At 43.8% G+C, this 26,583-nt stretch overlaps 1 protein-coding gene and 1 pseudogene across 1 annotated transcript in view; one reads left to right on the top strand and one right to left on the bottom strand.

Moving 5' to 3' along the window:
* The window catches only part of Hrasls5 (HRAS like suppressor family member 5), a 26,406-nt gene extending 4,573 nt beyond the window's left edge, over positions 1-21,833 (top strand). Inside the window, exons 4-6 of the mRNA XM_023706999.1 lie at positions 14,869-14,977; positions 19,496-19,758; positions 21,238-21,833. Coding sequence (XP_023562767.1) covers positions 14,869-14,977; positions 19,496-19,758; positions 21,238-21,315 — 450 coding nt within the window. The 3' untranslated portion in view covers positions 21,316-21,833. The remainder of the gene's footprint in view (positions 1-14,868; positions 14,978-19,495; positions 19,759-21,237) is intronic.
* On the bottom strand, positions 16,435-17,395 carry LOC105741063 (annotated as a pseudogene).
* Positions 21,834-26,583: the final 4,750 nt, after the last annotated feature.

Genomic DNA, 26,583 nt, shown 5'->3' with positions numbered 1-26,583 from the left:
GAAGTCCTTAACTTGGCTATGTCACCTTACTAAACATGAGAAAATATGCACAAGAGAAAGAAATCTCATGTTGTGTGGAACAGCCTGCCATGTAATCACCATGATAGATATGTGAGAGCACATGGAAGAGAGGAGTCATATGAATGGCACCTGGGTGAGAAAGCTTTCATGCTACTGCCGTCAACAAGTAAACTTGAGAAGATAGCGTTAAGAGAGAACATATATGAAGGTCATTGTTTTACAAATGTTTTAATTAGTAAATAAATACTTTAAAAAAAAAAAAACCAACTTGGGGAAGAGAAGAGGGAAGGAGGTGGAGCCCCAGGACCCAGGAAGGATTTAAGGGAGAACTGGAGCTCACAGGGAAAGTGAAGAGACAGACTTAATGCAGAAAAGCAAGGTGGCAAATTGTGCATTTTCCCTGACACTCAGCTCATGGCATGGTGGCTTGGGTCTACAGAGACAGTGAGGGCAAGTGACTCCAGAGCCCTTTAAGGAGAAGCACTTGTGGAATGGAGCTGTGGACGCTGCGAGTTGCAACAACTGGTGGGTGACTTCAGTTGAAGAATCCCCTGGAGAGGGTGCATAGCCAGATGGCATTTTAGGAGTTGGCCCGCCGAACCTGGGGCTCAGAGCAGCCTGGGTAGGCTTCCTTGAGGCCTCCCGGTGGCTGGGTGAGACGTGACTGTGGGAGACATCCAAGGTCAGGGAGCTGAAGTCAGGCTGGCAGGAAACAGCATTGTGGACTGAATAACTCGGGTCCCAGCTCTGCAATCAGAGGCCAGGACCAGCCTGAACTTATGTGGGCTTGAAAGCACCAGGCTGGGAACCCTGCACTGTTTCTATTGCGGGCTTGCTGGGATCAGCCTGCTTAGGTCTGGCTCCGCCTGCTTCCTCTGTATACCAGTGATGACAGAGACACTCTGAACTGGACACTGTCCTGCACTGTGAGCCACGGAAAATAACTACAGGCTTGCAATCACAGAGAAATGTTTCTTTTTTCTTGATTTTGTTTTGTCAAGAGTGTGAACATTGTATTTGGTTGTTTTGTTTAGTTCATTTTTTTCCTTCTTTTCTCCCCTCTCGCCTTCTTCAGTTTCCCAAAGCTTTGGTAATCTTCCTTTTTCCTTCAGCTTTCCTTCTAAACTTTCTTTTTTATTTTAATTAATTAATTAAATTATTTCTTTTTATGTATTTGGTCCAGGGTCTCACTCCACAGCTCGGACTTGCAGTGATCCTTCTGTTTTCAGGCTCCCTAGTGCTGGGGTTACAGGCGTGTGCCACCGTGCCCAGTCTCAGTGCTCAGCATGCCTGGGGCCAGCATGGCATGTCGTGCCAGGAACCAAACCCTCGTCCCTGTGCTTGCCTACGCTTAGTCTGCTTGCCTCAGTGTAGTCCGCTGAGCTATCTTGCCGGCCCTCTTTTTTATTTTAAAGAGGAAAAAAAAGATACAGGATTTCAAAATATGATAGGCGATTAACAATGGCTAATATATTGCATATTGTTATTTCAAAGTAGTTGTTCAGATTACAAGATACAGGCTTGAAAAGTTAATAGAAGCCCAAACTGTTCTTTTTAGTGCATTAATAGAAATTAGTAGTATAATTATCTTAGCTATCTTGTGTATTTCTATCATCTGTCTACCTATCTATATCTATCTTTTTATTTCTTTTTTCCTTTCCCCAGTCCCAGTTGTTTCCTTTTGAGCAGTTTCTTCTCCTTTCACAGTATCTAGTGTGTATTTTGGATCTTATTTTCTCTTTCAGCTTCTTACACTAGGGAAACAGTTGACATTTACACTGCTGGTCTGATTTATTTCTCTTAAGAGTATGGTCTCTAGTTGCATCCACTTACATATTAAAGCCTCAAGTTTACCTTTTTTATAGCTGAGTAGTACTCCCTTATATAAAATACCACATCTTTTTAATTAATTCCTTGGTTGATGTGCATTTGGGTTGTTTCCAAGATTTAGCTATAACAAACTGTGCTTCTATAAACATGGGTACACATATATCCCTGTGGTTTGATGTTTTCAGTTCTTCTGGAAAAATTCCCAGAAGGGGAGTAGCTGGGTTGAATGGAACCCCTGTTATGGCTTGTGTCTGATTGTCTCTCCAGAGACTCATGCAGTGATGGGGCAGGCTTTTAGGGTTTGTGACTAACTCATGATCCAGTGCTGGGTCATGGGAGGAGCGCTGCCTTTGTCTCGGGGCAGATGGCCTGAACACAGCACGTGGAGTGGACAGAGGCTTCCTCGCTGCCCTGCTGCTGCTCCTCTGCTGCTCGTGCCTTTTTGCTCTTGCTGCTTTCTGCCACTGTGAACTGCTGTCCTTGGCCATGTGCCACTCTGCCTTGGAGCCAGCCAAGTATGGATTGAAACCTCCACAAACTGTGAGCAAAATAAACCTCTCTTTCCTTAATTTTGGGTGTTGGGTATTTTGTCCCAGCAATGAGAGAAAAGTCACGAAGACACTCTCTAATCCTAGTTTTTTTGAGGAGTCTCCACACTGCTCCCCATAGTGCTTGTACCGGTCTACACTCCCACGAACAGTGGAACAGTGTTCCTTTTCCTCTACAGCCTCACCAGAATTTATAATTGGTTGATCTCTTGATGACAGCCATTCTTTCTGGAGTGAGATGGAAGCTCAGTGTTGTTTTAATTTGTATTTCTCAAATGATCTATGATGTTGAACATTTTTCATATATTTATTCACAGTTTGTATTTCTTCATTTGAGAAGTGCATGTTCATTTCAGATGCACAATTTTGGATTGAGTCTTTGAATTTAGGGGTCAGGATATTTTAAAATTTTTTTATATGTTCTAGGTAGAAGGCCTTTGTCTGAGGGACAGTTGGCTAAAAGTTTTTTTCCAGTCTCTGGGTTTTCTTTTCATTTTGTTGGTGATTTGTTTTGTTATGCAATAACTTTAATTAGATGAGATCCCAGTTGCTGACTCTTTGAAATACTTTCTGTGCAGTTTGGTTTTTGTTAATTAACACTCTGCCTACCTCTATGGCTTCAAGATTTCTACCTACTTTATCTTCCAATAAATTTAGTTTTTCTTTTTAATATTTAGATCTTTAATCGATTTGACTTTAGTTTAGTGATGGACATGGATCTAATTTTAGTGTTTGGCAGATAGAAAGCCAGTTTTTCCAGCACCATTTACTAAAGAGGCTATCTTTCTTCCAGGAATATGTTTGGCCCCTTTGTCAAAGATACGGTGACTGAATGTGCTTAGAGTTGTTTCTTTATGTTCTAATCTGTTCCATTGATCTGGGGTGTGGTTTTGCCAGCATCATGCTGTTTTTATTATGGTAGCTTTGTGGTGTTATTTGAAGTCAGAGATTGTGATGCCACAGCCTTGCCTTGTGCCCAGACTGCTTTTCCTATTCTCAGTCTCTTTTGGGTCCAAATGGCTTTTAGTATTTATCTTAGTTACTGTTCTCTTGTTGCCGAAACAAAATGCCTGACATCTCAAATGAAGGAAGGAAAAGTTTACTTAGCTCACAGTTCGTGGAGGTTTCAGTCCATACTCAGCTGGCTCCAAGGCGGGGTGGCGCAGGGGCGACACTGCATGACTGCAGAACATCGCAAAACAACAGGCGCTAGGGCAGGTACAACATATCATCTCTGTGCCCTCCCCTTGTGCAGGATGAAGATGTTTACAAAGTGAGGACCCTGGCTCTCTGATGAGTCACATAAACTTCTAAACTTCTCGAGTTGACACAATGTTACAGGATTGTTTTCTCTTCTTCTGTGATATGCTGTTGAAATTTTGATTGGGATTGCATTAAATTTGTGTGATGATTTTGGAAGTATGGCCATTTTCATTGTACTGGTTCTTCCTGCCCAAGAACAAGAGCTGTCTTTCTATTTTCTGATATCCTTTTCAATCTCCTTTTTTTCTGGGTATTGTAGTTTTCAATGTAAAGATCCTTTGTTTCCTCTGTTAGATTGATTCCTCTTGGGTTAATACTATCTCTTAATTATTACAGGCCAATCAGGTCCATAATCTCCCAAAGGAGTTCAGAGATCCAGGAGGTTCAAAACCCTCAGAGAATTCAAGATTCTTTCAGAGCAGAGAACATGATCATCTCTGGGAGGCCTGCATTTATTAAGTTATCAGAACAAGGGAGGAGAATACTAAAGAAGAGCAGGAACCACTCAAAGACTTCTCTAAGTGTGGAATTATGTCGATTTAGGAGAGCTGTGTTAACTCCAGGAGCGAGATGCTTGAGGCTACGGTCCTTACCTAGTTGAGGTTGGAGCCAGGTGTCCTTAGCTGTGACCCTCTTTTATCCTTTGAGGTTTTGTGGCCTTATTGACCATCACAGGCCTGAGTATGGACCAGTGACTTACAGGTTCGCTTACTGTGAATCCACTGCCCATTTCCAGACAAGGGGCCTCGGCCTTGGGAAACTCGTAAGTAAACATGGAAGCCAGTTGGTTAATTTAAGTCCTGTTCAAAGGGGTTTTGTAGTGGTCTCCACCAGATTTCTAAGTGCTTCATTTTTTGGAATGCTTTTGTGAATGATGAGGTTTCCTTAATTTTTCTTTCAGTGAATTTATTGTTTGTTTATAGAAATGATGTACTGAGGTTTGTGTGTTGACTCTGTATCAAGCTATACTACTGAATTTGGTTATTAAGTCTAGATTTTTTTGGTAGAGTTTTTGGGGACTTCTCAGTAGAGTATCATGTCACCCACAAATAATGATAATGTAACTTCTTACTTTCCTACTTTTATTTCTTTTCTTTCTCTTTTACCGAATAGCTCTGGCTAATGCTTCCAGACTATATTAGAGAGGAGTGGTCGCAGTGAGCACCCTTGTCTTGTTCCTGATCTAAAAGTAAAGGCTTTTAGTTTTTGTCCATTTAGTATGATGTTGGCTGTTGGTTTGTCATAGACGGCTTTTAGCAGGTTGAGATAAAGACCATCTATTCCAGTTTTCTGTAGGGTTTTTATCGTGAATGGATGTTGGATCTTGTCAAATGGTTTTTGTACATCTATTGAGATGATCATGTGATTTTTGGCTCTGTTGATATGATATATTACATTTAGTGATTTCCATATTGAACCATCCCTGCATCCATGGGATGAATCCTTGGTCAGTATGTATGCACTTGAAGAGCAGTGACACTAGATCGTCTCTAAATTTCTTGTAGAATTCAGCAATGAGTCATTCAGAGCTTGGGCTTTTCTTTGTTGATAGGTTTTTAATTGCATTTTCAATTTTATTCACTGATATTGGATTATTTAGAATTTTTATATTTCTTGATTCAGTTTTCTGTTCATTTCCTCTGTGCTTTCCGTCTTATTAAAATAGAGGTTTTCAAATTAGGTGTTAATGATCTTCTGGATTTCTGCATGATTCATTTTGATTTTTATCCTTTTCATTCATTATTGTATGAATTTGAGTTCTTTTTTCTCTCTTTTTAAAAATGTATTTGGTTGTTACAGGGTCTCACTATGCAGCTTGGACTCATGGTGATTCCCCTGCTCTTAGCCTCCCCAGTGCTGGGATTGCAGGCATGCGCCACTATGCCTGGACTCTGACTGACTCAGCCTGCCCTGCGAGGCAGGGCTGGTGTGGCATGTGGTGCCGGGGATCAAACCCTAGTCCCTGTGCATGCCTAAGCTTGCCTAAACAGGCACTTTAATCAGCTAAACTATCTCACCGGCCCTTTTTCTCTTTTTCTGATAAGGTTGGTTAAGGATTTTTCAGTTTTATTCAGGCTTTCAAAGAACCAACTCTGATTTATTAATTTTTTAAAATTGTTTTTTCAGTCTCCATTGAGTTAATTTTTTCTCTGATCTTTTTAATTCCTACATCATATGCCTTTTGGGTTTAACTTGCTCTTCTTTTTCTAGGTGCTTAAGGTTCATTAGGTAGCTTATTTGAGCTTACTCTGTTTTCCTTAATGGGAACTCACCACTATAAATTTCCCTCATAGGACCGCTTGTATTGAGTCTCAGAAGATCCAATATGTTGTATGGTCATTATCATTTAATTGTAGAAACTGCCTAATTTTTACAAAAATTCATCTGAGACTCATTTAGGAGGGTGTTATTTAATTTCCATGAACTTATGGAAACTCTTGTGATTTCTTTTGCCATTGATCTCCAGCTTCATTGTACTATGATCTGATAATATACAGGGATAATTTTAATTCTTTTGCATTTACTTAAGCAGGTTCTATGAGCTAGTATGTCTTCTATTTTGGAGACTCCTTTGTGAACCTTAGAAGAATATGTGATGTTGTGGCCTGGAATACTCTGTAGTAGCTACAAAGTCATTTTGTTCAAAAGTTTGGTTCAGCTCTTTCGGGTCTGCCTTTCCAAGATGACGAAAACAAGAAGGAACAACGGTTGTGCCAAAAAGGGCTGCGGTCATGTGCAGCCTATTTGCTGCACGAACTGCGCCCGGTGCGTACCCAAGGATAAGGCTATTAAGAAGTTTGTCATTCGGAACATAGTGGAGGCCCCCGCCGTCAGGGACATTTCCAAAGCGAGTGTCTTCGACGGTTTTGTGCTTCCCAAGCTGTATGTGAAGCTGCATTACTATGTGAGTTGTGCCAGTCACAGCAAAGTGGTCGGAGATTGATCTCGTGAAGCCCGTAAGGACCGAACTCCTCCACCCCGATTTAGGCCTGCTGGTGCTGCCCACGACCTCCACCAAAGCCCATGTAGGGGAGCTGGGTCTCAATGGGCTGAAGAAAACTCTCTTGAGAAAGAAATAATAAATTGAATGTTATACTTTATACAGCATGTTGAGTGTACCTGCCAGAGGGTACTCATGGGTTGGGTTAATTCAGCCTATCCAAGTTTAAGTTTGTACTCTGAAGATGAATAAAGAGGAACACACTGGAACCAAAAAAAAAAAAAAAAGAAAAAATTGGTTCAGTTCTGATATTTCATTGTCGAGTTTTTGTCTAATTGATCTATCAGTGACAGTGGAGTATTGGGGTTCTCATTACAATTGTGTTAGTGCTTATTTAATTTTTTATGTCTCGATGTTTTCTATAGTTTGGTACACTGGTGTTTGGTGCACATGTATTTGATTGTTATCTCTTTCTCTTGGATTGTTCCCTTAATGAGGGTGTAGTGACCTTATTTTTAAATCTTTTTAAATCAGTCTTGCATTGAAATCTACTTTGTCTTCAAATAGGATAGCTACCCCTGCTTTTTTCTGTCACAGGGAGTATTCTTTTTCATCCATTGGCTTCCAGACCATGAATTTCTTTTTGAGTTTTGTATGTTGCATATAGTTGGATCTTACTTCTTGATCCATTCTGCCAGTCTTTCTGTTGATTGTTGAATCAAGACCATTAACACTGATTTATAACTGATATGTTTTGACTTATTCTTGTCATGTTACTTTCCTGTTGTTGGCTCCCCATTTCCTCCCTCTATTTAATTGCTTGCCTGGCCTACTAGACTTACTCTGTTTGGGCTCATGGACCTGTAGTTCTTGTTTTCTCTTTTCAGAATACCCTTCAGAACGTTTTGGAGTGGTAGTTTGGCGCTCATGAATTTCTTCAGGTATTCCTTGCCATGGCAATATCTTATTTTTCCATCAATTTTTAAAGATGATTTGCATCAATCTGGGTGGGAAGTTTTTTTTTTTTTTTTTTTTTTTTTTTTTTTGTGGAACTGGGGATTGAACTCAGGCCCTTGCGCTTGCCAGGGAAGCGCTTATTCCACTGAGCCGTCTCTCCAGCCCCTGGAGGTTGTTTTACGACTTGAAATACTTCATTCCAAGCTCTCCTTGACTTCAGAGTTTGTGTTAAGTAGTGTGGTATGATTCTGATGGGCTTTCCTTTATAGTGATTTGTTTCTTTTTTCTAACAGTTTTATTATTCTGCTCTTGTGTTTAATTTCTGGTATCACTGGAGTTTTATATTGCCTCACTTATGTGTATATTAATTTTTTTCTCCCGGCCAGGGAAGTTTTCTGCCATTGCTTCTGTGAAAAGGCTTTTTATGTCCTTTTCTGATTTTTCATTTATTCTGTTCAAACTTATGTTATTCTTTTTCAAACCATCTAGCAGTTGCTGGATTGATTTCTTCTAGTCCCTTGCAATTTTTAAGCAGTCTTTCTTTTCACAATCACTAACCATAATCCTGACTCCTGTAGCTTATATTCCATCCTCTCATTGGATCATTGTGCTGCATATACTTTTCAATAGAATGTTTAGTCTCATGTATTTATGTTTCATGTATTGCATTTCTTTCCTATGTTGGGTGTTGATGCTTTTTAAAAAATTTTTCCTAAGCTGCTCTATTTTTTTTGTCTGAATCTGCTCTAGAGTTATTAACTATGTCTTTAATTATAGGTGCTATCTCTGTAATTATCTGAGAAACTATTTCTTTTTTAAAAAATTATTTATTTATTTGATACAGGGTCTTGCTATGCAGTTCAGACTCATAGTGATCCTCCTATTTTAGCCTTCCCAGTGCTGGGATTACAGGTGTGCACCACCATTCCTGGTTTCAGGGCCAGCATGGTACACCCAGGGTTCTGGGGCCAGCACAGCCTGTGATACCAGGCACCTTGGTACCAAGGTCCTGTGATGCTAGCACCTTGCCAGGCAGGCTCTCATGCCACTGAGCTATGTCCCCAACCCTAAGAAACCATTTTGACTTTTTTATAGAGCCTCATTCATATATATATATTTTTTTACTTCTGGCTCCACTTCAGAGAGTCAAGGTTTGTGGCTTTTGCATTTTTTCCACCTCATTGTCCCCTGGGTTTGCCTTAGGTGAGCTAGAAGTCTGGGGTTGCATCTTGTTTAAGTGTATTCTCATTTTCTATTTTTTTTTTTACTTAGGTTGATGCTTATAAATTGCTTATGGTAAATAGGCTTATTGCTAGTATTTAGAGCCCTTAGGAAGGGGCCATGGATATAGTGCAGTAGCATGGCACCTACCAGGCAGATGCAAAGTCCTGTGTTCAATTGCCAGTACCTCTGTTAGGGTTTGGTCTAGTTGTCTGCACAAAGCTTCATGAAAACATGGGGTGGTTTCTAGAGTTTGTGATTAATCCCCATGCTGGGATTATGGGTGTGAGTGCTGCACCCACCCTGCGGCAGGGAATCTGTATACAGTGGAAGGAAGGGAGAGAGGCTTGCTAGCTGCCATAGCCGCTGTCCCTCCCTTTGCTCTCTGCTGTTTTCTGTCACCATAAGCAGCTGCCCTCTGCCATGTACCACTCTGTCTTGGAGCCAGTCAAGTAGGGACTGAAACCTCCACTAACTGTGAGCTAAATAAACCTTTTCTTTCTTAATTTTGAGTGTTGAGTATTTTGTCCCAGCAACGAGAAAAAAGTAACTGAGATAACCTCCTCCCCCTAAAAAAAATCCTTAGAAAATGACTGCTTTTCAGAGATGTATTCCATGTATAGCTGGCTTTTGGGTTTTGAGTCTGTTGCAAGATCTTACCTCTTCTGTTTATTGGGAGTGAGCAGTTGCTGCTTGCTGGGAAGGTGCAAGCCACAGAGACACACAGGACCCGCAATGTGAGCAAAGCGAGGGTTCCAGCAAAAAGCTGCCACCGGGCTGGAGAGATGGCTCAGTGGTCTAAAGCAACTACTTGGAACAAGCTTGGCAAAGCACAAGGACCGCGGTTCGATCCTTCAGCACCACATGCCAGCCAGCCTCGCCCCCTGGTGGGCTGAGCTGGCCACACACACACACACACACACACACAATAAATAAATGTAATAAATAAATAAATAATTTAAAAAAATAATAATTAAAAAAAAAAAAAGCTGCCACCACCTGTGATCTTTATTCTTATGTATATGAGTCTTAGCTTTTAGGTTACTTTCAGTTCACAAAACAAGCTCTTATCATGTGTGTCTAAGATCATGAGAGCCGCTAGGCATCTGGGAACAAAGACACAAAAACAGGATGACCTTGAGGAGTTTCAGGTGTTCCTGGCTACTCCCTTTGCTGTTGCAGTTTTGCTTTTTTATTCCTCTTCGCACATGCCCTGCAGGTCGTTCTGTATATCTTTATTTTAACTCCTTCTTATCCCAACATCTGCCTGCTTGGCCGAGCCCCTGGGTCTTTGACACTGGCATATCGTATTGTTTATGACTTATAGGCAGTCTTTGTCTTGGTATACCAGGAAGAACAATGGGTCAGAACAATTCTGTCATCTTGGCTAAAGTAGTACTACCAGCAATAACAATATCATCAAACACAGTTTTAGAAAATGACAAACTGTGGTAACTGTATTAATTTGTCACCTTTAACTGTATGAACTAGATTTGTAGTTATAGAACAAAATCTAAAATGAGCCAGAACGTTATTTATGGTAAATAAGCCCTCAATATGGTAATTTGCTCCTCAGGGGAGAAAATTTAAAGTGAGTTGGGGGAAAAATAGAGAAACAAGAGGAGAAAGAGATTGGACATAAGACTGGAGGACAAAGGAGGATTGCACAAACTTTGGCAAACTGGTAGACAGGAGGAAAAGAGATAAAGAAGAAAAAATAACAAGAACAGAACAAAACAACAGCAAAACTAAAAATCGTGTTCACACTCACATGAAAAGAACAAACAAGAGAAAACAACATGGGCCGGCAAGATAGCTCAGCTGACTAAAGCACCTGCTTAGGCAAGTGCAGGGACCGTGGTTTGATCCCTGGCATCACATGTCAGCCCTGCCCACTGGGCAGGCTGAGCTGGCTAGAGTCTGTGTAGTGTCATATATCTGTAATCCCAGCACTGTTGAAGCTGAAAACAGGATTAAAAAAAAAAAAAAGAAAGAAAAACAAAAAACAAAAAACATAAAATGAAAACAAAGACAAGAAAAGGAAAATAAGAAAATAAGAAAAAAAATGTCCATTTTAAGGTGTGTTTCTGTTGTCACTGGTAGAGAACATGAGCAGACAAAGTCCAGATCTGAGCTGATTACTCCCTGCAAGCCAGCAACAGTTTTATGGTGAGGGAATAGGTAATCCCAGTGGAACTCTCCATTCCACTGATGTACAGGCTGGTTTCTGGCTATGAGGCTGGAACCTGTACCTCCTGATGGCCTGAACTAGGCAGCTTCACCATAGCACTGGGAGCTGCCAGGTAGCCTGCAGCTGTTTGGAGTTCTGAGGTAAGTTGGCCTCTCTCCAACGTGGCTCTGGCTAATTAACTGCCTTCTCGTAGGGGACATCTGAACCTGAGTAGCTCACCAGCATCTGCAGTCTTCTCAGTCCACAGCACCGCCCCACAGGTGCACATCTCTGGAGAGAGAGGGTGGCTTCTGAGGTTGCCAGTAGTTACCATGCAGCGGTAGGTTTGAGCTGCCCCTCCCATGGAGTGAGCCAGGGCTCAGGGAGAAAGTGCCACCTTCATCTCTTTCTTCATTGGAGTCTCTCTCTTTGTTCTCCTTGTGGGTTTAATTCTTCAGAGCCTTGCTGGGTCCTGGAGACCCACTTTCCTTATCCTACTCTTACTTAGGCTGCTATATTCCTGGACACCAAATCTTGGAGAGGCTGTTTCTTTTCTCCACACCACTCCCACCATCTTCCCAGACGTCCCCAAAAAGAAGAGCCTGTGTTCGTGGATTGGAAAACTATAATAGGAAAGTGGCACTCTTCAGCAAATTAATCATTTAAATGTAATTCCTCTTAAAATATCAGTAGGCATGTTTTTTGTGTAAATTGACAAGGTGGTCCTAAAATTTACAAGGAAATGCAGAAGACCCAGAATAGCCAAGCATATTGAAAAAGAAAAAAAATATTTAAGCCATTTGGAGTGCACATACATGATGGGGTGTGGTACCTGCTACAATATGATGGAGCCAGGACATGTCAAGTAGAGAGACTGGAGCATAGGACACACATGGTGTGACCCTGCCAATTCACACCAAGTAGACCAGGGCATAGGCCATGTGGTAGATTGACAACTGGTGGTCAACTTGTCACACACAGCCAGACTGAACTAGCATGGTGCTGGCTATGGGAGGCCCACCTGTGGATTATTGTCAGTAGTGTAAGAGGCAGAACTGGAGTAGAAGCAGCTAAGCTTTTTGGAAGTTGGTTGGGAACTGTTGGAAACTGTTGGTTCTCTTGAAAGACCTTGTCATGCTGGCTTTCCTGATAAAGGAAAAGAGCCATGCTTGGCTCTTCTCATCAGAGGAAGAGCTTGGGACCTCATTGTCACTGAGAATGGCTGTGGCTCACTTTGTGGATGCTCTGATTCTCATTTTAAGCATCACTTGCTGGCTTCAGAGGGGAAGATGGTGCACTGCTCAGTCTCCCGGAGAAGCCTGTCATGTTGGCTTTCCTGATGGGAACTCAGCTTTCCCCATTGTCTGGAGCTCAGGACCTCATTGTTGCTGAGGATGGCTGTGGTACTTTTTGGGGGAGCTCTGGCTCTTACTTTGAACCTTGCTTCTTGGTTCCAGTTCAGATCCCTCAGCCTGCTAGCACAGATTCTTCATTCCGCCGGCACAGACTTTCTAGTTTCCACCACTGACCTTTGGGCCTTCCCAGTGCAGATCCATGACACAGACCTTCATGAGACATTGTCACAAGCTCTAGGCATGCAGTTGGAGGCATTTCTATGGGAGACATTTCTGTGAGCTCTAGGTTCTAAGCTGGACTCATCAGGACATTACTGTGGGATCCAGGCTCTCAGTAGAATTCTTTGGTTTTTAGTGTGTGGTCAGATTTCCTGAACCCTCTATTTGTATACGATTCTTTGGGTGACTCATAAATAAGCTAATGAAATATGTGTCCTGTATTATTTCATTGCAAAACCCCAAACTACAACAGGCCACACATGGCATGTCTGCCAAGATGTGCCAACTGAGAGAGACTAAGCACAGGCCACTTGTGGCAGGTCTGTGCATGTGAAGTGTCCAGAGGGACAGAAGGCAAGTGAGATTGTCTGGATGGAGGCTGAGGGGGGTAGGTGATGAAGGGACGTGCCATCCCACACAAGGTACGAGTGTGGCTGAGGCTGAGGGTGGGAAGTAGAATGACTACAATGGGCATGGAATCTGTTTGGTACAGTGGTCCTGTTTAACATTGGATCACGATGATGTAAAACCACTGTGAATTACTAAAACCATCAAATTGTACAGTTAAAATGTATAGATTTTATGGGATTGTATATTACATCTGAGAAATCTTGAAACAAATAAAAATCTGCTTAACTGGGGCTAGGGACAGCTCAGCAATCTAAGCGCCTGCATGGAAAGTGCAAGGACCCAAGTTTGAGCCCAAGTACCACATGCTGTGCTGGCCCTGAAACCCCAGGTTTGCTATGCCAGCCACTGAAACTGGGTGTGATGGTGCATGCCTGTCATCCCAGCGCTGGGGAGGCTGAGGCAGGAGGATCACTGTGAGTCTGAGCTGCATGGAGAGACCATTACACCTCCGTACCCCCCAAATCTGCTAAATTTCTGTGAATGCTTGCTCTGGTCAATGACTGTCTTTAGCCATGAAAATGGGGCTGGATCTGGGAGGAGATTTATAGCCCTGCAGAAGTTAGACTAGTGGTAGAAAAATCGCTGCACACTCTGGATAAGGAGCAGTGCTATTGGGAAGTGAGTGGAGGGGCAGCTCTGTGTCCCAGCCTGCCTTCCCAGAGACTCTTCCCAGCACCACCCCAGGCAAAGGTAGGGAGAAATGGCAACCATGAGAAGGCTGAGAATCAGAGCATAGGTGGAAATTTTATGTTATTTAACACCTTGGAGTAGGTAGGCTGAAAGAGTTCTGGTTATTCCAAGAAATAAATTCTCAGGGGGAGTGCAAGGACTTGTTATGTGTCTGATAGAATCATGCTTATGGGCCCACAGACACTTGTTCACGCTTACCTGCATGTTCGTGTACATGTGTAACAAGCATGCATATGCCACGCATGAATCCTCCACCTCACTCCGAGCCATGCGTGCCCCCATGCACGCTCACCTGCACACCGGCTGAGGCGTCTTCACATTGCTTCAGCCTCACCGGAGAGGAGGCTTGTACTCTCCAGACTGTGTGGAACCCTCAGTGCCCAGGACAGCAGGGAATATTTGTAACAGGCGGCTGCTCATTGCATTCACACTTCCACACCCATCCCTTCAAGTGTATGCTCCTTGCCTCTTCCCTCAAATACTTGTTAGCTGAACACTGTCCTACAGCTTTGGAAGACTGTATCAGAAATCTCAGTCCAACTTGGAGGAAAAAAACCACACAGTGTGCTAAAGGAGAGAAGTGTAAAGAATTATTAAACATGAAGTGATACTAAACCAGGAGGTCACCCTCTAGGGTCCTCAGGCCTGACTCACAGGACTCAGGCAGCATGCACTGGGAAGAAGCCCCCTGAGAGCCAAGAGGTCCACTGGGCTGGCCAGACTGCTGCTGTATGTGGGACAAGCATGGCCAGTACTAGGGTAGGTGCTTCAGGGGGGCATGGTGAGGAGGGCAGAGAGGATCTGGGCAGCCAGGGTAGGACTGGCTTCCTGTGAAATGTGTCGCAGAAAGGTTATCACAAGGTCAAGGTGCAGGAGGATGATGTCAAGGGTTCCCAGCAGAGGCAGAGTTCACCAGGCATTTGTATGCCACTCCCCGACTAGTATTCTCCCTCTTTAACCCCATGTATTCCCCCTCCTGCACCCTTTACCCAGGAGTTTAACATGCCCTCTTCCAAAGAGAAATGCTTAGGGAACTGAGTCCCTTAACACACAGCACATGTCGGTATGCTCAGGGCAGGGTGATACATAAGTGGCAGCAGGAAAGGGGAGTTCTGGTTTGTGAAGAGAGCTTTTTTCCAGCTTAAGGTTCTTTGTACAAAGTGAGGGTACTCATAGCTGATCCCCAAAGACTCTCTGGAGTCCTTGGGCAGGTACAGTTTATATTTTTTTTCCCCATCATAGGGCAAAGCAAGACCCAGACCTGGAGACCTGATTGAGATTTTCCGAGTTGGCTATGAGCACTGGGCCATCTATGTGGAAGATGACTGTGTGGTCCATCTGGCTCCCCCGAGTAAGAGTGGACGCCCCATTGAAATCGTGATGTTGAAGTTAGCAGTGTGAATGCACGTGGTCGACCACTGTTTCCCTCAGCTGTGCCCGGAAGCCTGCCTGAACCTTCGCTCACTGTGTGGCAGAGCTTGGTCTCTGTGCACTGGCAGCCACTGTGCTGCCAGTGCAGAGCATCTCCCCAAATCCCTTATATTCTGCTTTAAAATACAAATTTAGGAACATCCGCCTCCATTTTGTGTTGACAGTGGGCCAGCAATCTTCATATCAGGTGTGATTTAAAAATATGATACATATTTAAATTAAAAATCTTTTGTTTTTTACAGTGAAAGACATTACCATGAATCTCCCTCAGAATCCCCCCACTTGTGTCAAACACACGCATCCCATTTTTCTCACCGTTTTCTGCAGCAGCTCTGCAGTCCTCTTTCCAGAGTGTCTTTAGCTGAGCTGCTACGCCTGCCTCCAAGTCCTGAATCCATTCACAAGGTATCCCTTTTATGGTCGTTTTGACTGTAGGGGAGAGGCAGAAGTCACAGGGTGCCAGAACTGGCCAATGAGGGGATGAGGATGCGGAGTAATGTTTTTGAGTCTGCCTTTCCTTAGGCACTTGGCAGCAACATTCACCATGTTTTTGATCCATCTTATGAAGACATTGAGGAAAAAGGACCTCCAGAGTTGCTTCAGGAAGGGGAAAGGGTGGTGGATGAGTGTGTGTGAAGCAAGGGGCAGTACTCTGAGGGGACTCAGGGCAGTGTGTCTCTTACTACAATAATATTTACAAACAATTACCTTTTGTTGACCTCTTGCATTTCTGAGGGGACCCCCAGGGTAGGGGGCAGGTAAATACTTCTGTGCCACTTAATTTTGTCCCCGAATGCTGTCCTGGCTTCCTGGTCACCTCTGTCCCCTGCAGCCCTGCCGTCTTTCTGCTGCCCTGGCATGCTCAGGGCTGCCGCCTCATGCACACACACTTACTTCATTTTTCATGGCGGCATGAACACAGGCTCAGACAGAACTCATGACTGATGGTTTCGGTGGGGATTGGATGGGAGCAGGTAGTGTTAGTAGGGGAAGGTTACAAAAGAGTGTGGGACAGTTCCCCTAAGATTGGAAACCCAGACCCCTCTTTTCAATGGCTGCTTTGGAGGACAGGACAGAACAAGGAGAGCTACTCTGCCGCTGTTTGAATTTCATGTCTCACTAGAGGGGATCAAAGGAGGACATAGCACTGAAGGCTTCTGGCTTGTTTGCAGCTGTCTTCTTGAGTGAAGGCCCTGACCTTTGACCCTAATCTTCCCCTTACTGGGACTTGTTCAGAGTCAGTTTCTTTTCTTTTTTTTTCACAATTATATGATTTTATTGACACTTGACAACTGGCCTAAATAAAAGACTGATTCTGTTTATAAGTCTCTTTATTGACAGTAGGCATGAGGCAACATTGTTCTTAGAACTGAACCAGTTACTGGAATTCACTTAAGCAGCTTGAGGGCAGTGTTGAAAGGGGCCAGGTTTTCACAGAACTTCAGCCATCGCTGCACGTTGGCAGGTGCTGCCATGCTGCATCCCCCAGTCTGCTGGAGCACAGACCAGAGCACCACATCTGCCACAGTGAGCTCGTTCCTGACATGGGCTCTTCCCCAGAGCAGAGTTCATAGAGCGGAAAACAGCTGCTTTTTCTTTACTACTCCTCTCTTTTAACTGAAAATAGCAATATCTACCCAGCTATCTATGAGGGTTAAGGTCACAGATTGTGCTTCTGGCCAAAGAGAGAGAACAAGAAATGTGCAATGTCCCCTTCAATGGGGCACGGCGTCTGCGCACTGAACTTTAACTGAGTCTTGGGCACATTCTTACAAGTTAAGGTAAAGCCCAGCTGATACTCATGATGGGCCTGTTTTCTAGTCTGTTCCCCAAAGCACTTGAGAAGGTTCTCAGGCACGCTCTCGACAGATGAATACATGTGGACCGTGCACAGGACCCTGTAATGCTCACAGAGCATCCTGTGTAGCACAGGCAGGGAAAGGGGAGGCGAGGCCGGGTTTGCGTTGATCACAGTGTCTTTCAGTGCCCCATAACCCTCCCCAAGCACAGAACTCAAGTCCAGCACTTTGGTCGTTGGAGCACTGGGCTCGTCTGCTTGGCTGATGTTGATTACAGCTCCATCGGCGTCAGGGGTGTGAATCATCTTGGAGAGACCATCAACTGCAGCTTTCAACTTGTATAAACGTTTTAAAATATCATCCTGGTGGGACTCGAGAGCTTGCAGAGAGGGGTCTGGTGCTTCCTGCATATGGCCTGCATGGGGCGCAGGGCTGCTGCTCCAGCAGTGCACGTTGGGGAGCCTGTACATGCAAGTAGGAAGCTCTACATGCAGTGGTGTGCCACCCCCACGATAGGGCTTTACCTGGTACATTGGTATTGTGGAAACCAAAGGAAGGAAGGTGGTGATTGTGGGTCACATATGCTCAGAAAGCTCCCAGAAACCACGCACAACCACCATGGACTGCAGCCACTTTTCCTTGTGACACTAGCTACTGGCCCAGAGTCAGTTTCTTATCATCTGTCTTCTGAGCCTCATCTACCTCTTATCCCTTTTGTCAAAATTCATCAGCACCTCTCCTTTCCAGGCGAAGTCCAGGAGTTTTCTTCTTGAGAAACCAAAGATATCTTTAACTACTATGACCCCACATCAAATGCTCATCTAAAGACCATTTCTGTCATCTCTGGTACTGCTGAGTTGCCTGCCTAGAATCAGCAGGTTTTCTTGAAAATCATCAGAACAAGGAACATTTCTTGGTCTTGGAAAACTTATGTAGAGAGGCACACATATTTGCATAGAAGAAAAACAATCTTGTAAAAATTGACACAATAATGGTGGATATTTGTCTCAGTTATTCTTTCATTGCTGGGACAAATACCTGACACCCAAAATGAAGGAAGAAAAGGTTTATTTAGCTCACAGTTACTGGAGGTTTCAATTCCTCTCAGCTGGCTCCCAGGTAGAGTGGCACATAGCAGAGAGCAACCTTTCACGGCTGTGGCAAAGAGTAAGAGCAAGATAGAGCCAGAGCAGCAACAGTGGTGACAGAGGGCATGTCTGTCTCTCTGTGTTACATTCAGGCTATTTGCCCCAGGCTGGGTGTAGCACTCACACCCATAATCCCAGAAGTACTCAGACCCGTGTTCCTAGTGTTGGATCATGAATTAATCACAAACTGTAGAACTGTGCCTCAATGATTGAATGAGGCTTTGGGGGGACATATATACACAAACCCTAATACTAGTTAAGACTGCAGTATGATCTTCCCATACATATGTACCATGTTAACCAGCTTTCCTCTTGCTGGGGGTCACAACACTGAACACCCACAGCTTAGAGGAGAAGTTCAACTTGGCTTGTGGTCACAGGACTCAGTCTGTGGCCAGCCTGCACCAGGCAGGAACATTGTGGTGGAAGACTAGTGAGCGAAGCTGCTTGGCTCTTGACAGCCGAAGAGCAGAACAGGGAAGCCATGCCAGAGGGGCAGGGGCAAAGGGCTGTGTATGTCGTTTCTGAAGCTACATCTCCACAGACTACTCAGGCATCTCCAGAAACATGCTTTAGTAATCCATGAGGCATTCTTTTGCATTATTATTATTAGTGCTGAATATCAAGTCCGGGGGCCACTGAGGTAAGTCCCCAATCCTGGTAGGCATTTCTTAATCTAACGAAGTTGACATGAGGATTAGTGGGCACATAGTCAACACATAATGATCACATTGGAGTAAATAGTTGTATATATACATCACCTCAAATATTTATCTTTTCTTTTGGTGACAGCATTCAAAATCCTCTCTTCTTACTGGCTTTAAGTGAGCATCTAACTAGCCTTTGGCAAGTTCTCTGAGTCTCTGGCTCTTCTAACTATCAAGTATGGTAATATAATAGGTTTTCAGTGTCACTGTTTTTCAAAGTGAAGGAGTCCTATTTTCAAATAGACCCTTAGTGAAAACTCCTATATTGAGTAGAGATAAAGGTATCTGTGTGATTGCTTGTGGGAGTAGACACCATTCAGAGTCCTGAATGTTGGGTCTCATTTGTGCCAACACAGGGATGCATGTTGTAGAACCACTGATTGCAAACAGGATTGCCTGCTATGTAGGGAGTGGAGATTAGTGGATTCTTGTTAGAAAATGAATTTTTTTTTTTTTTTTGGCGGAACTGGGGATTGAACTCTGATCCTTGCATTTGCCAGTCAAGCACTTATCCTACTGAACCATCTCCCCGGCCCTTAGAAAATGAGATGAGGCTCAGGACTTGGCTGGGCCAGTGTAATCCAGTGCAGGGTCACCCTGTAAGACACTGCAAGAGTTAATAACAAGAGATTCCCGTCAGGTGGAGAGTAGACAGTACAGTTCTGGGCCAAAGGCTTCTTTGTAAAGGCTTACGTCATCTTTTCCACCTCTAGTTAGGGTGAGCCAGTGCTGTCCTCTGCCACTCCTAGTGACTTTTTAACTTGTGTTTGTCTCTGATTTTCAGGTGAGGACTTTGAGGCTGGCAGCATCACTTCTGTCTTTAGCAATCGTGCAGTTGTAAAATATAGCCGTCTGGAGGATGTGCTGCATGGCTGCTCTTGGACGGTCAATAACAAACTGGATGGGACATACCTGCCCCTGCCTGTGGACAGGATCATCCAGCGTACAAAGAAGATGATCAACAAGATTGTGCAGTACAGTCTGATTGAGGGGAACTGCGAGCACTTCGTCAATAACCTCAGATATGGAGTGTCCAGGAGTCAGCAGGTGTGGTCCCTGTCTTGCGTGTGGCTTCTGCTGGAGTTTTCTTGGTGCCAACTCCTCAGTCACCAGACCAGCCATCACTTGTCCTACCATGTTGCTTGCTGTGCTGGAGGGCTAGAAATCCTACAGGTCTGTGTGGTTCAGGAGGCATTTTCCCATGGAGGAGTAGAAAAGGCATTGGCCTAATAGGGAGCTTGCGTGGTTGGAGTTCTAGCTCCATCCTTCCTAAGGGTGGTCCCCTTGGTGAAGTTGCTGTTTCTGAGGCCGTTTCTTCCTTTATAAAGTGGAGATAGATGGAGGTAAATACTTTGTCATAAAAGTTGTAATCTTGCATCCTGTGGGCTGCATCCTAGGTATACTATTATTGTTTTGCATTACTAGAACAACTTTAAACAACAGAAATTTTAAGAAAAAGATCTAGATGACCAGCTCTTCTTGAATGACTAATAGAGCAGGCTATTAGGCCACTGTTCCTGCATCTGATCCTCTCAGGCCATGCTGTAGCTCTATGTGCTGTGGGACTGTGGACCACCGTTGCCTCACTCATACCTTCCAGGCTCATCTGTGCTGCCCCAGGATCCTTTCTTCTCCCTCAAGGGTGGAGATAAACGAAATGTGGTATACACAGTGCACGTGAAAGAGCCCTGGAAGCCTGTGCATCTGTAACAGTTGTGGTGGCCCTTGCTAATGGAGGATTCTTTGTTAAAACTCTATGCCACGGGCAAAAGAAGTGTATGTTGCAAATAGATGAAAGAAACTGAGGATTAAAGGTGGACCATGATCTTTCTGTGGATCCACCACTGTTTTTCTTAAGCTTTGTGAATGGACTCGACTCCCTACTGTTCGTGTTTCCACTACTGTTGTGCCCCTCTCAGTGAGCAAGGGCAGCTTCTGCCCACTCTCTATGCCCCTTTGCTTTTGCATCTTTCCCCTCAGTGCTTTCAACCCTCCACTCACCACACTTGTGAGACCTTACACCAAGCCCAGGGGCTTGGTGAGCACTGTTATTTTTCTGTGAATAGAAGACCCAGGGTTCTAGAACATGATTGGGCGAGACCTGGGCTCAGGAGCCACAAGGCACAACCCAGAACTGAGTTTGGATGTCAGCTCACTGTTCAAGTGGATTTTCCAGGCTCAGAGTCCCTCTGTAAAATAAGGGCCTTAGTGGCAAGACAGATACTTCATAGAAGACCTACAACGGAGCCTCTGTGCTGGGGGCAGAGCCTGTGTGGATGGCTCTGAGGAAGGAAAAGGACCAGGAGCCCCAGATGCCTCCTAGGGAAAGGAAGCTGGCTGCTTTAGGGATCTGCCTTCATTATCCTAGCTTTTCTTGGTCTGCAAGAGAAGGACTTTGGAAAGAGAAGGTGGCATAGGCTGGCTCCTCTAGAAGACTCCAGGGAGGCTGGCTCCTGAAGGGAAATGGTAGGGTGGAGGTAGGGGGACACAAGCAGGGACTGTCCCATTGACCAATGTGCTTTGCAGGTGGAGCATGCCCTGGTGGAAGGAGTGAAGGCCGCGGGTGCTATGATCTCAGCCGTGGTGGACAGCATGAGGCCCTAACCGCTAACTGCCCGAGGTGCTGAAAGCTCTGAGAAAGGAAGAGCTCCTGAAGAGAACATGCCCATGTTTTCCCCTTGCCTTCCCCTTTTGGTCAGTATACTTAAGAAAATGGTGAGCTTCTGGAAAAATCTCGAATGTATCAAATTACTCTTCTGACAATACATGTAATATATGAGACCCATGGACCCACAGGAGTGGAAGAACTGATTCCTGTTGCATATCTCTCATGCTCCAGATACCTCTAGGCATTTCATATACTTAACTTACTGCAAGCCAGGAGGAAGCCTGGCTTGTTTCTTAGGCTCTCCAGCCTTGTGCTACAGCTCTGTGCTCCGGGCACATGACTGTCAGTGTCAGGGCTCTTAGCAGCTCCCAGCTGCCCCATCAGGGCCTGGCAGCAGAAGCTCTCTGCGATTCTCCCAGAAGTTCCTACTGCTTCTGTGGGGCTCTCTGCAGGTCTCCACTTGTCTCTGCCAGATGCCACAAAGTTGTCACTGTCAGTCAACAGCCACGGGTTTATTTTTATTTACTCATTTATTTTTTATTTTGTATTTGGTACAGGGTCTCATTAGGCAGTTCATAGTGGTCCTCCTGTTTTCAGCCTCCCCAGTGCTGGGATTACAGGTGTGCACCACCACGCCTGCACTCAGTTGGTGGATCAGCGTGCCCAGGGGGTGAGGCTGGCATAGCACAGTTCCAGGGATCAAATCCCAGTCCCTGCGCTTGCCTAAGCAGGCTCTTAGTCCACTGAGCTATCTCACTAGCCTAACAACTGTGGTTTTCACCACTGCTAGCTTTTGTTTCTGGCCACCAGTGCTGTTCAGTGCTCAATGATGCCAGTCACTGCTGGCTGATGCCACCCATCTTTGCTGGTCTTTATTTGTTGCTGCTGGTCTCTGGAATCTGTGGGCCAATAAGCCCTAGTACAGTATTGTACCTTTTAATGTGACCTGCTCTGGCCACACTACCCAAGATAAAGATATTGGGGGAATTCTGAGAAATGAGCATGAGCAAGAGCAGGGGACAGGCCTGAATTACAGTGTGGGAGTCACGCTGAGGAGTGTGGGGGCAGCTTGCATGGGGCAGCAGTGGGCCCTTGCTATTTTGTACATTTGGTACATTTCGCTGGGGATGGGTCCAAGTTCAGCCCTATCAAGGTGTCAACTGGGACTGGAGTAAATTCAAGCCTGCTTTAGCAGGCAAACATCTGGAGTAGGTGTAGGCAACCAGGACATCAGCTGCCATGGTGACAGCTCAGTGGAACATTAGAGGAAGCAGCTCCTTTACTGATAGCTGCCACAACACGAAAATAGCAAGGTGGAGATGGTGACTGGTTCAGCATTTCAGGAATCTCCAGGGGCATCTCCATGTTGCTCATGGTTCACCGGCCTTGGGGATTTCAGGGACAATAGCACTGGGTCTTCAACCACTCTTTGTCTTAATTTGTCCAAGGCAGCTTCCATCACTTGGGCACTGCAGTGGTCAGCTGAGCTGGGGCTGTCAGTTCTCCCTGGAGCTGGGCAGTTTATTGTCCACCTCACTGCCTCCAAGTTGACTGTAAGATGGCAAGCTCTGGAAAGCACATTTCATACCGTGAAGACAAGGGTCTAAAGGGTTCTTAAAGTCTAGGAGATCTGCAGCAGTTTCTTCACTCTGGAGTAGACACTAAAGTCTCTGCTTAGAGGAAGTTCAACATGACTGACTATGGGAGGAGTCACATAGGAGATGCTCAGAGGATTCACGGATAATAAAAGTGTTGGAGGGGCTTACACCCTGAAACAGAAAATTAATGGGAAAGATATATATATATAGATTTTTTTTTTCATGGAACCGGGGATTGAACTCAGACCCTTGCGCTTGCCAGGGAAGCACTTATTCCACTGAGCCATCTCCCCAGCCAATATATATACCCCCAAACACCAGGGAAAGCTGCACTTCTGCGGGGAAGTCCTCCCCCTCCAGACTCTGGCCAGAGAGAATAAACAACGAAGCATGCCCAACCCATTAGGAGTCAGCTAGCGTCATGTAGCCCTGCCCCCCAAAACAACAGTGCACAACCAGCCACCCTCCTGCCTAGAGGACCATGCAGCCCCTGCAGAATCTGTGTGGCTGCTCACAATCTGACTGAAGCTAAGACAAGAAGGATATTATGCGCACACTTGGGCTTTATGGTATAGTGGTCATGAAGGAATTGTGTGGATGTTATGAGAGTGCTAGATCTGTTATCCCTGTCAAATTGTTTTGGTTACTTTTTTCCACTTTGATTGCTGTTTCTGTCTCCTCATCTCCTTATCCCTTTTCTTTAATTCTAGCTTCTGTAGCAAGACTGGTTTAAATATTTTTACTCTTTTCTCCCACTTTTTAAGTTCTTTTCAAGTTTTTTTTTCTGTATATTCCCATCTTATCTCATATTAACCAGTCAGTCCTATCTTCTGTCTTTTTGCTGTTCCTTATATTACTTGGCTCCTTGCCTTCCCTTGTCTCTTTTATCCTTTACAAGTGTGCAAATACATCAACAGGTTGTGACCATCTCACAGCTTTCCTCCATCTTAAATTATGTCTCCTTCCTGCTATATATCCTGAAAACCCTTAACCTTAAGCCTTCACTCCAACTATAACAAATCGTTTAACAGAATCTGACCCCAAATCTATTTTTATCTATTATTGTTTCTCCTTTGTACCTCTCCACCCCTAACTTACACTCCTCTTTCACCCATTTCTCCATCTCTTCCCTTCCCATTTCCTTCCACACCACAGAAAGAATGCTAATAATACAAAAGTATAGGCTGTACAGGTTATTGATAAAGGGTGAAAGTGTAAATGCAAGGTTTAACTGGTATAAGTGATGTATGATCAGTTCCATTGATGCTGCTGTAACAAAGAGTAAGTTTCTCATCATAACACAGATGGTCCAAACCATTAAAATAGCAGAAGGGATGAACAATATCTCTGGAAAGGGATGAATGTATGGCTAGAAGAGAGACTCTAACTAAAAATATCTTTATTCTGGCTGCAATCTGTCCTCACTGTACTTGACCTTAGCCCTCAGCACAAAAATATATGTAGATATGAGTAGGTACATAGGAACATGGGGGCAACACAGTGTCTCAGGGGCACTGATGGAGATGAAATCAGTCACCACGGAGCACAGTTTTATGAACTGACTAAAGAACAAAGAATCTTGTCCAAAGAGGACATGACCCAAAAGTTCATGGAGTTGTATCCAGAATAAGACAAATGTAGGATAAACAAAAAATTGGAAAAACTGAACAAAATTACAGAAATGACTAATGAGAAGACAAGGTTTAGATAAAGTTTTAAAAACAAAAGAAGAACATACTTGGAGTGCCTGTCATTCTGGTCTTGTGAATATGGGCTGCTTGTCATGACATGCCAGTTGCTGCTGTGCTATCTCTTGGGTAGATGCTTGTTCAAAAAGAAGGGGGTGGTGAATGAAGGCAGGAGGCAGGAAAAGGAATGTTGTGGGACTGTCCTGCTTCAAGGTTGTATGTGGTTAGATTTCTGGACTTATGTGTAAACATAAATTTATATAATTCTTGATGCCTACTTTTAAAATACATTTTAATTTTTCAAATGTTTTTTCATCATATTCTCTAGGGACGTAAAGTTCAACATATCAATACTTGATGAAAAATACCTGTTCCATGTTATGCCTAAAATGTTTGATATTCAGACAGATAGTGAGCTTAAGCTTCACAGCCTAGGTTGTATGGTAATAACAATAAGCTTGTCTTCTGGATGGTTAACAACCTAAGTTTGCAGACCAGAATTAGAGAAAAAGGAGGGCTGCAAGGAAAGCCAACATTTTGACCCTAGCCTTGCAAGGTCAATTAAGACTCAGGACATATGAGAACTTGTACTATAACGTCATGTAACTCAGCTGTGTCCCAAATTTTCTGATCAAGGAGATTATGGGGCCAAAGAGGAAAGTGATTGATGATGTAGACTGTTCCTCAGGAGAGTCACATGGAGAGAAAACATTCTCTCAAGCTTTCACGGAGAGCACATTGGCCAAGCAATGGCTGTGACTCATCCACATGGCTGACACTGACAAAGGATCTACAATCTGAGGTACAGGATCTCAGAATAAATCCTGAGGGGATTTGACTGACCTTATCAGACCCAAAAGCTACAACTCCTGTTGTATAGGTCTTGCTTTATCTTGATCTTAACCATCCAGCAGAAAAGTATAAAAATGAAGTATAAGAAGTAAAGCCATGCTGTTATGTTGAGCTGTAGGGGACTCAGGTCAACAATTTCTGACATTGCCAGTCAAGCAGAAGACCCAATACTATTATGGGCTATTGGACTCTTTCAGAATATTTTGCTGAGTTAACACACCTATAATATTCAAATGACAGAACTAAACAAAAAAGGGGATACAGACGAATATCCATTTTGTATCTGTGTATTCAAAATGGTTAGGGTAGATATATAGTTACATTCTCTTAATGAATAGAGGGATTTGTTCTAATAGTGTTTGTAAATAGGTTATCATGTCTGCATCTTGTACAGCAAATAACCACTAGGAAGAGAGTATGCAGTGTGTTAATTATTGAAACTGTCCTACCAGTTTGACTTGAAACTGTCTCATTGCTATTTGTTTCTCAATAAAATTATGGGAAAAAAAACCAACAAAAGAAGAAGAAAAATGCATCTAAAAACTACTAGATGACACTGAGAAGACCAACCTAAGACTGACTAGAATTAGAAACTGGAAGATAATGTACATGGAATAAAAAATTTGTTTTCAAAAATCAGGTCTGTTTTGTTGCCAGTATCATGCTGATTTTATTATAGTGGCCTTGTAGTGTAGTTTCAAGTCAGGAATTGTAATGCCTCCTGCCTTAACTTTATCGCCCAGGATTGCCTTTGCTATTCTAGGTCTTTTCTGGTTCCAAATAAATTTTAGGAATGATTTCTCTAGGTCTGTGAGTTATGTTGGTGGTAGTTTGATAGGGATTGCATTAAATCTGCACAGCAATTGTGGGAGTATGGCCATCTTCACAGTGTTGGTTCTTCCTATCCAGGAGCATGGAATATCTTTCCATTTTCTGAAATCCTCTACAGTCTCTTTTTGAAGAGTACTGTAATTTTCCTTGAAAAGATCTTTGACTTCTTTAGTTAGATGAATTCCAAGGTATTTCATTTTCCTCGGTGCTATTGTAAAAGGTATTGTTTCTATAATTTCCCTTTTAGTGTGTTTGTTGTCTGTGTAGAGGAATGCTATTGACTTTTGGGTATTGA

Source organism: Octodon degus, unplaced genomic scaffold (assembly GCF_000260255.1).
Source record: "Octodon degus isolate 3935 unplaced genomic scaffold, OctDeg1.0 scaffold00279, whole genome shotgun sequence".
NCBI classification, from domain to species: Eukaryota; Metazoa; Chordata; class Mammalia; order Rodentia; family Octodontidae; genus Octodon; species Octodon degus.
The sequence above is the reverse complement of the archived record's forward strand: the minus strand, read 5'-3'. Positions and strand labels throughout refer to the sequence as shown.